This window comes from Gallinula chloropus, assembly GCF_964237585.1.
Source record: "Gallinula chloropus genome assembly, chromosome: 17".
Classification (NCBI taxonomy): Eukaryota; Metazoa; Chordata; class Aves; order Gruiformes; family Rallidae; genus Gallinula; species Gallinula chloropus.
Genome location: NC_140102.1, coordinates 1,619,474 through 1,628,497, shown reverse-complemented (window position 1 = coordinate 1,628,497; position 9,024 = coordinate 1,619,474). Strand labels below are relative to the sequence as shown.

Below are 9,024 nucleotides of genomic sequence, written 5' to 3'. Positions count from 1 at the left end.
ATGTAAAAAACCCAAATCCCAAACAATGGGGGGGAGAAGCTGCACAAATTACCCTTTTGATTGCTTTTAAATTACCAGGAATAAAGTATGTAGGTGATTTTTAGCTCTTTTCTATCCTTATGACCTTGGAGGGGAAAAAAAAGACTTAATTCATCAGACAAGTTTTTTCACTGTAGAACAGGAACTAAGTTTGCAAATGGCATCAACTGCCTGAACAGCTTTTCAGGGCACCTCCTGTGTTCACACTGCTGCCCCAAGCTTGTAGGCACCCAGAGCTCCTTCATGGGAGGCTCAAAACCAGGCAAACAGCGTGGGAATGGAATGGGTGTAGATGAAAAACTATTTACACAACTCAGCATTGTGTGGATCACAATTCCTGCTCCAAGTAATGCTCACAGTAAGTAAGAGTCTTTATGATCCCAGCCATGTACCAGTTCTTGAGAAGACCCCCTGCCTGTGCTAGGCCAGCAGTAGCGTGGCTAACCTTTCAAGTTGTGGAAAAACAACAAGGAAAACAAACCCCAGAAGGTTCCAAAGTGTCAGAAACAGCCTGGCCACTGAACAAAGACCTAACAGACTTGGGAGACGGTGAAAGCCCTTTGCTTGGGGCTGCAGAGGAGCAGTTGAGGCTCCCAAGGAGAAAACACAGTGCAAAGCATTTGGCTGCAGCAGGCCTACCTGCTGAACTTCAAAACATTTCCACTGCCAGCAGTGTGTGTTCTGCAATACCTCTTCCCAACATGGTCTGTTCAGAGTTGTTAAACTATGAATTTCTGCGAAGTTCATCTGAACAGGTCACTTGATTTAGAAAGCAGCAAAGCTGGAGGTGGGTCAGAACGTGCTGGACTAAGTCTTAAACTCATCGGCTTGCAACAGGACAGCCAGCCACTTGTTACTGCAGGCTTGCACATTCAAGGTCATTTTCTCTTCCTCTTGTGCAGAGCTGCTTTCCACAGGGCCAGTGTGGTGAGAACAAAAGCACAGTGGCTGTGTGACAAACTGCTTGGCTTCACTCAGCCACAGATTTACTCCAAAAGCTGCCTCAAGGGCTGCTGAGGGGAAGGTTGAGTAGTCAGCCTGTGTTCTAGCTTTCACTGGTAGGAAGGAGTAGAGTCTTGGCTTAGCCCTCAGTGTGAGGAAAGGAAGCAGAGTGTCAGCACCTCAATCCTGGTCCTGAGCTGTGTGATCCTCCCAGCCTACTGTGAGCATCAAAGCCCCCTGCAGATGTTTGCCACCCAGTCCTCAACTTCTGAAGTTGCTGGGCTCTGTGCAGGCACACAAGGCTCATCAAACGCTGGTTTTGTTACTCAGAAGCTTCCATGGTGGAAAAGGTGTTAATAAAATGTGAAAAGCTAAAAAAGAACCCATCAGGTAAGACCTCCAAGATGCCATCTCTGTGTTTGGATTATTCTTGTCTTATTTTGTGCATTATTTAAAAACATATGATATGGTAGTCAAACCACTGCACTGCTGTTTGAAGTTGCATTTTCACTTCAGGGTATTTTTGTAACTGTACAGTAGCAATAAAAGAACAAACTTACAGGAAAAGGAGCTCTGTGTGTGTGGTAATGTCTTGAGACAAAGACCAAGCCGTAAGCCAAACTGTGTTTGGTGTATCAGTCTGTGGGTAAGAAGCATTCATGCAGGAGCTGGCAGGGGCAGGGGGTGGGAAGTACCAACTCCAAACTGTCTAGAACAGGTTAACTCCACAGCCCCAGTGGAGCTACCAGTGAAGGACAGAGCCCGTGTGTCTGCAGATGCTCAGAGCCTGGTTACGTGGGGCTCGGTTCACGTTCCTGCTCAGTACTTACCCTTGCTCGGTTCCACAGGAGCTGTTGGTGACTTTGGGTGCTCTCAGCAGGATTCTCTGCCAGCATGGAAGGTGGTGGCTGTCAGGTAGGCAGAATGGATTCCCTAAGGGTAATTATTTAGAGAAAGAGACACTCTCAGAAGTTCGAGCTTTCCACACTGCGCTGTCTGTGTTAACAGTACACCCCGGGTTTTCCCCAGAGCTCTTCTTATGCCCACTGGCTTCTGTACAGAAGCTGGGAGGAAGGCAAAACCCTCTCCCCATGCAGCAGCACCTCCTCCTCCCTCCTCCCCACCACACTTCTGACCAAAAGAACCACATCTCCCACATCAGCAGAGGAACACAAGCAGGCAGAGAAGTCACAGTGGCTGTAAAACGTGCAGCCAGCCATGTGCACTCACTGTACCTGTATCTCAGCACTCCTCTTTTTCATGTCAGTCTGACTTGTATTTTATTTTTAAAGCAATAAAACAGCCCGTAGCTTATTGACAGTGTACAAGAAAGAGTCACCTGCTGAACAGTATCAGCTTCCAGGCTCACTCTAGATGATTACATCTTGTACTTTATAGTATTTATAGACGGATGCACTGCTCTCTGGAGGATGTCATTGAGTATTCTGATCTTTCTGGAAAACTATCTAGATTAAAATCACTCAAGCACAAAGTTCCTCCTGGGCAGAACAAGGGTACTGCTCAACAGAAATATGTACAGCAACGCTTCACAGAGGGAAAGCCTTCTTGGCATTTTAAGATCAGGAGTCACAGTGTTTATTAGCAAGTTACCAAGTACGCTGTCTCTTCTCCTGGGTTTATTTGTTCATCCTTGATCATCAAAGACAGCGTTTGAACAAAGAAACTGGCAGCTGTGCCAGGGAAGAAAGCTTCTATTTTCAGAGAGAAAAGACACGATGTTTGACTGCAGAGTGTTTCACTTCTTGGCTAGAGGGATCACCTTCCGAAACGTGAGGTTGATTCTCGGGGCAAGCACTCTCCTGCGGATGGGCAGGCTGTGGTACCAGTACACGTTGGTGGGGTACTTCATCAGCAGCAGGCTGCCGTGGGCGAGCTGCAGCTTGATGGGCTTGATGTGGCGCGTGGCGTGTTTCCCTCTGGAATCACAGTGCCTGAAGACAAAGTCCCTGCAAGCTCCAAAGGACACAGATGCAATGGGGCTGCGTGGAACCAGCTCTCTCTCGTCGTCTCGATGTTCACCGATGTGGTCCCCACCATCCTTGTACCTGCACACAGAAGGGAGTAGTTAGTTCTCTGAGTGATGCAACTGAAGGAGCATCAGACAGCTCCTCAGGGGGCTGCCTGCAGAAGCAGCAGCGAGCTGCTCAATGCAGCTGGCAGTCAGGCATACCTGTTAATGAGAACAAAATTAAAAGTATGTCCTGTGTCCAGAGTGACGCGGTCTCTGATGCGGCTGAGAACTGGGATCCACGGCTTAGGAGAGAAGGTAACACCAGAGTAAGTGTATGTTAACTCGGGGTCTCCGTAGGTCACCTGCCTCCTTGGAATGTCGTGCCATTTGCCAAACACGTGTAGTTTTGTCTTTTCACCTGTTGAAACAAGAAAGGGGAAGGATTAAAACCAACTCCCTTCTACCCCTGCAGTTCTCCATTCCAACAGTGCCCTTGCTTAGGAGCTTCTGCGGGGGAACAGAACGGAGGATGCTCCTGACAACCCAAAAGCCATCACTCCTGTGCGAGTTCTCTCCCAGCTAAGTACTCAGTGCCCATGCCTGGCACCGCTTTGCTGCTCTCCCTGAGCGGGGGGAAGGGGACCAAGCACCCCCCCTGCACTCTGCGACTAAACCGGCGAGACCAGGGATCTCCCAGACACTCCGGGCCTGCCCCGGCTCTCCGGCAACACTGAGGCGAATGAGGCGGCCCGGCAGAGGCAGCACACCAGGCGAGCCAGCCCCGAGAGAAGAGAGCTGGCACTGCGCTCTGCAGGGCCGCGCCCGGCACCCCCGAGCCCGCAGAACCCTCCGTGCTCCGCCCGGGCGGGCCCCGCAGCTGGAAGCGGGTCCCCCCCCCAGGGCCGTTACCTTCGAAGTACTCCACCTGCTCCTCCAGCTGCTGGAAAATCTCGTCCGCCTCGGCTCTGCTGAAGAGGAGCCGGTAGTCACAGCTCAGGCCCTCCGCGCGGATCTCCTGCCCAGGGGGCTGCTCCTGGGCGGGCTGCTCCGGACGGGGCCTCTTCCCCCCGCCGCCGCCACCCGCCTCCCCGCAGGGGCGTTTCACCACGTATCTGTCCATTCGCGCCCGCTCAGAGGCACCGGGGAGGGGATGCGGGGACCTCCCCCCGCCAGCCAGCCCGGCCCGTAACACAACCGAGCGCCTGAGGCAGCCCCCGGCCCCTGAGGCGGGACCGAGCCCCTGAGGCGGGACCGAGGCAGAGCGAGAGCGACACGACTGCGCATGCGCCGAGGCGAGGCGGCTCACGCCCCTCCCTCCCCCGGCGGGCCCCGCCCCCCCGGCGTACGCGCGCGCTTTTGGCGCGAAACTCCCTGACTCTCATTCAGCGCCCCGGCTGCCCCTCGCCCGTCCCGCCGCAATGATCGGGCAGAAGACGCTGCACTCCTTCTTCAGCGCCGCGCCGGCGAAGAAGCGCAGCCGCTCCCCGGAGCCGGGTGGCGGTGCTGAGGTAGCGAGCGGGGGCTGCCGGCTGCGGGGGCTGCGGGGTCGGGGCGGGGTAGCTGTGGGGGCTGCCGGCTTTTGGGGGGCGGAGGGGGTGCTGCCGGCTCTGGAGGGCTGCCGGCGCCGGGAGCCGCTGGCTGGGGGTAGCGGTGGTGGCGCCGGTGGCCGTTGGGAGGATGGGGGGAACCACACGCCGCTTCCAAAAACCCCGCGCTCCTCGCACGCTTGACTGAGCTGCCAATCCAGGCCGCGCTCCGCCCCTGCCCAATGGCCGCTGAGAGCTGCCACTCCGTCACGGTTGCTAGGTAGAAGTTCTCTCCGTCCTCCGCGGCGAACCAATAGGGAAGAGCGGCCGCTTTCCCGTCGGCCAATAGAGAGCGGGAATTTGGGCTACGGCTTCGTGGGCGGGACCCGCTCTTGGCGTAGGGGCCAATGGGGGCGAGGCTGCTGTTGTTTTGCCGCGAAATACCCGCGTGGGGCGGTGTATGGCCGGGCCATGGCGGTCGCCTGGGTCCCGCTGCTCGGGCCGCGGCTGGGCCTTGCCCGGCCGCTCTGCAGCCGCCTCTCCCTTCGCCCTTACCAGGTCAGCGCCGCGAAGAAAGCGAAGGCTGAAGGAGATGAGCCGGGCAAGGGCTCGCCGCTGAGCCCGGAGCAGCTGGAGCGGATCCGCAAGAACAAGGAGGCGGCGCTGCAGCGTTTGGCCGAGCGGAACGTGCCCCCGGGCTTCGGGGAGAGCTGGCGGCGGCAGCTGGCCGGCGAGTTCTCGAAGCCCTACTTCGTGGAGGTGGGTGAGGAGGGCCCGTCCCGGCTGGTGTGGCCGTTGGGTCCCCTCTGTCCCCGCGCTGAGCCCCGTTTCCTCTTTGCTCGCTCTCCTCAGCTCATGGCGTTTGTCGCCGAGGAGAGGAAGCGCTACACGGTGTATCCGCCCCCCGAGCAAGTCTTCACCTGGACGCAGATGTGCGACATCAGGGATGTGAGTACCGCTGCGGGCGCTGGGGAGAGGCGGGGCATCGCTCCGGGTGCTGGGGGGGGGGTTATAAGGGTGAAAACGTGGGGTTGGACCCGCAAGCGCCTTCGGTTGGTGTTCAGTCTGCTCAGCTCCAGCCCCATGATGTGGGTGCTGTCGTTCCTCATGTAGCATCTACATCCTGGCATCCCATTTCATCTCTGATATGGAAACGTGGTTCTATTGTTTGTTGCCCTGCTGTACAGCTTCCTTCCCAACTGTCATTGGACTTTTGACCTGTTTTCCAGCGGTACTGACTTCACAGGTGCTCGATTTATGGCTCCCATACACCTGTGTTGTTTGGGTCTTTTTTTAATTGATGCATAATGAACTGTAATTTAAAAAAGCAAAGACAGGGGGTTTACTGGGGCTCTGCAAAAACGTTGGTCTTCTGCACTCCAGGCATCTGCACAGCCTTAACTGTGATGTTTGTCCTCAACGTTAGGTGGGGACTGTGCTCTTCAGCTGCTGTATAATGAGGGGGCGGTGATTTAGCTTCAGTTCCCGGGCTTTGGGGTTTGATTTGCTGCTGTGTTTGTTTTAGGATAGAGAAAAGCCTATCAATGAGCTTTTTCTTTAGTTTTTTTTCCCCTCCTGCTTTTTGGGAATAACGTTGTTTATGGTTCAGTGCTAACGAAGGTCTGCTTGCAGGTAAAAGTGGTCATTTTGGGACAAGATCCGTATCATGGACCTAACCAAGCCCATGGGCTCTGTTTCAGTGTCCAGAAGCCTGTCCCACCTCCCCCCAGGTATGCTCAGGTTCTGAAATCCCTTTTGTTTACAAGTCACAGCAGCTCTGAGTTAACTTACGGCTGAGAGTTGGGCAAGTGATGGGAACCATGTGGGAGCTGCTGGAGTCTTGAGTTGTGCCTTGCCTGGAGAAGAACACTGGTGCAAAATTCTGGGGAGCTGGATGTTCTGAGGAGGATGCTGGCTGTGTGTTTGTATTTCCAGTTGTGCAAATACCTTCTCCTGAAGCTTCTCTCCAGGCACCTTGCTCCTACAAATGGCGTTATCTGAACCAATAAGATTAAAATTGTCGCTCTTCTCCTCCAGTGTAAGAGCCACTCTGCTCTTGCCTTTAAATGTGCCTCTTTAAAATCTCCTCCTGGTTTTTGCTTGCAGTTTGGAAAATATTTACAAAGAGCTGTCTACAGATATTGAGGACTTCACTCACCCTGGTCACGGCGATCTCTCTGGCTGGGCCAAGCAAGGTGGGTTAGTGGGTGATCTGGGATCCCTGGCTGGAAGTAGCCTGGGTGTGTGAGAGGGGATCAATTCCATTGCCTAGCAGGTACCTCAGCAGGGAAATGAGATTTCCCCTTTGTTGGGGGGAAGCAGGACAAAGCTATTAGTGCCTGATGGGTGCTTCATCCCCTGCATCTCTGCTCTGCTCACCAGGAGTGCTCCTGCTGAACGCTGTCCTGACGGTGCGGGCTCACCAGGCCACGTCCCACAAGGAGAGGGGCTGGGAGCAGTTCACCGACGTCGTGGTGTCCTGGCTCAACAAGAACTTGCACGGGGTTGTCTTCATGCTCTGGGGAGCCTATGCCCAGAAGAAAGGCAGCTCCATTGACCGGGTATGGGTCGCTCTGCTCGTTAATCCTTATTTCCTGGGGCTGTGCAGACACTAGAGGGCAGGTCCCTTCCATAGTCAGGGTTTGCTCTGGGATGAACCCTGTGTGGAATTCCCTTACCCGTCTTTGTCCACTTGGCCTTTGCCAGAATTGAGCAACAGAAGTGGAGAAAGAGTGACTTTTTGTTGTCAGAAAAGCCTCCAGCTGAGGACACAGCGGTTTTTATTTTGGCTTTTCTGGGAACAGGCTCACAAATAAGTGTAAAAGTCACATTTTGGGGAACAGCCATTGAAAAACTGGAGGGATGCAGCTGCTGCTTCGTGTAGCCCATCCTCCCCTGTGCAGTGGGACAAAAGGCTCGGTCCTCAGGGGCGGGTCTTTGGCTCCATGGCCGGGTCTTTGAGTCCCTGGGCGGGTGGCTGAGGAGGTGGAGAGAGGAAATGACACCTGCTTGTCAGGGCAGAAGCACCCAGCCTTGTCCGGAGAGCCGCAGACATGCAAATCTAACGGGCAGCTTCCTCTAACCCTTTGCAGAAACGCCACCACGTCCTGCAGACGGTTCACCCCTCGCCCCTCTCGGTCAACAGGGGCTTTTTCGGCTGTCGGCATTTCTCCAAGACCAACGAACTGCTCAAGAAATCCGGCAAGAAGCCCGTTGACTGGCGAGCACTCTGAGCCTGGGGGGGCCAGTGGCTGGGAAGGGGCCCCCCCAGTAACGGGGGGTTGTCCGGTCTGACCTGAGAATTGCTCTTTGGGTGTTGAGCGAAGGACCAAACCTTCAGAGACATTATATTGGGGTTTTCTTCCCTAAAGCTTTTCTGCAGAGCTGCCATGGACAGTGTCTGTGCCGTCTGAACGGGTCTCAGCCTAGTTTGAGACAAACCCCCCCTGAAGTTCTGTGTGAGTTTTGGGTTCCTGGTTGTGATGGGGTTGTGTTTCCCTGCTCCTGGGGAGGGGTTTCAGCTCTCACAGCTGCAGCTGTTTGGCTTTAGTAAAAATGCTGCTGTGCAAATCCAGATTTCGTATTTGGGGTGGGGTTGGGGGTGCTGATCCCATGGGAGAAAAGGCTTTTGCTTTTAGCTTCTGGCTCCAGGCACTGAGGTTTCTTGGCACTGTACAGACTCACAAAAGCTACTCATCCATGCTCTCAAGATTTCAGGGCAAATCCCACCCTGGCCAAGGCTGTGCCCATGCTCTGAGGTTTATTTTGAGAGGAAAACCATCGGCTTTTAGCTTCTTGCTGGGTGTATTGATCACAGGGGTGCTGGGTGAGCTGTGGCACCCACAGAGCACAGACCCTGCTACAGGTTTGTTCCCTGGGATCTGCCTGTTGAGGGGCTGATGGCTGCAAGTTACTGATGGTCTGTAAGACCCGAGTTCTGTGCTTTGCCAGCACAGGAGCAAAATGAGGTTCTGGCCCCTGTGGAAAATTAACTGTTGGGACTTCCCCAGGTGAAGACAAGGTTGGGTTTCGGGCTTGGGGGTTTCCAGTCCATATTCAGTGTCATAACCCCTTCAGTGATGTGCCTTGGCTGTCAAAGTGCCTCAGGGTTGATAGCAGGAAAGCTTTCTCTGCTGTTGGTAACACTAGTGTGAGGCTGGTTTGTTTCATTTTGGGTGTGTGTTTTGTCCTCCTGGTTTGTTTTTTAAATAAAAATGACTTTGTTGATGCTGTGGTATGGTCTGAGGGAGGGAAAGAAGGGTGCCCGGGGTGAGGCCTTGGGGGGGACCCTGCTCCCCTCAGGGAGGTGAAGCCGCAAGACCTTCCCCTTCCTTCCCCCCCCTCCCATGCCCGGGCGCGGGGCCAGGACACCTTTGTCCCCCAAGGATCGGGTGTCCCTGGACAGGCCCAGCCTTCCCTCCTGGCTTTCCACCCCCTGTGTCTCCAGCAGAAGTTTTCCAGGCGCGTTGGCAGGGGAGTCTTTCTGCTTGACGTTACCGTCACGTGCACCAGCGTGACCCTGAGCAACGGGGAGGGGGGGACGGG

The 9,024-nt window shown here is 54.9% G+C and overlaps 2 protein-coding genes across 2 annotated transcripts; one reads left to right on the top strand and one right to left on the bottom strand.

The window, feature by feature from the left end:
• Window positions 1–2,253: 2,253 nt before the first annotated feature.
• ALKBH2 (alkB homolog 2, alpha-ketoglutarate dependent dioxygenase) lies at window positions 2,254–4,073 on the bottom strand (the record flags this gene model as incomplete). The annotated part of the gene is made up of 3 exons (XM_084272103.1): window positions 2,254–3,047; window positions 3,173–3,371; window positions 3,863–4,073. The coding sequence occupies 3 exons, from the start codon at window positions 4,071–4,073 to the stop codon at window positions 2,738–2,740; spliced, it is 720 nt and encodes a 239-aa protein (XP_084128229.1). The 3' UTR covers window positions 2,254–2,737.
• An 847-nt stretch (window positions 4,074–4,920) lies between these two features.
• UNG (uracil DNA glycosylase) lies at window positions 4,921–8,700 on the top strand. The gene is made up of 6 exons (XM_084271812.1): window positions 4,921–5,238; window positions 5,332–5,427; window positions 6,112–6,209; window positions 6,586–6,674; window positions 6,862–7,040; window positions 7,572–8,700. The coding sequence occupies exons 1-6, from the start codon at window positions 4,951–4,953 to the stop codon at window positions 7,710–7,712; spliced, it is 891 nt and encodes a 296-aa protein (XP_084127938.1). The 5' UTR covers window positions 4,921–4,950; the 3' UTR covers window positions 7,713–8,700.
• The last annotated feature ends 324 nt before the right edge of the window (window positions 8,701–9,024 follow it).

What these genes read in the sequence shown, in the direction of transcription:
- UNG (XM_084271812.1), top strand. Translation starts at nt 4,951, where the DNA reads ATGGCGGTCGCCTGGGTCCCGCTGCTCGGGCCGCGGCTGGGCCTTGCC. An exon ending in CGAAGCCCTACTTCGTGGAG is followed by an intron (nt 5,239 to 5,331) that starts GTGGGTGAGGAG and finishes CGCTCTCCTCAG; the next exon opens with CTCATGGCGTTTGTCGCCGA. An exon ending in AAGGCAGCTCCATTGACCGG is followed by an intron (nt 7,041 to 7,571) that starts GTATGGGTCGCT and finishes AACCCTTTGCAG; the next exon opens with AAACGCCACCACGTCCTGCA.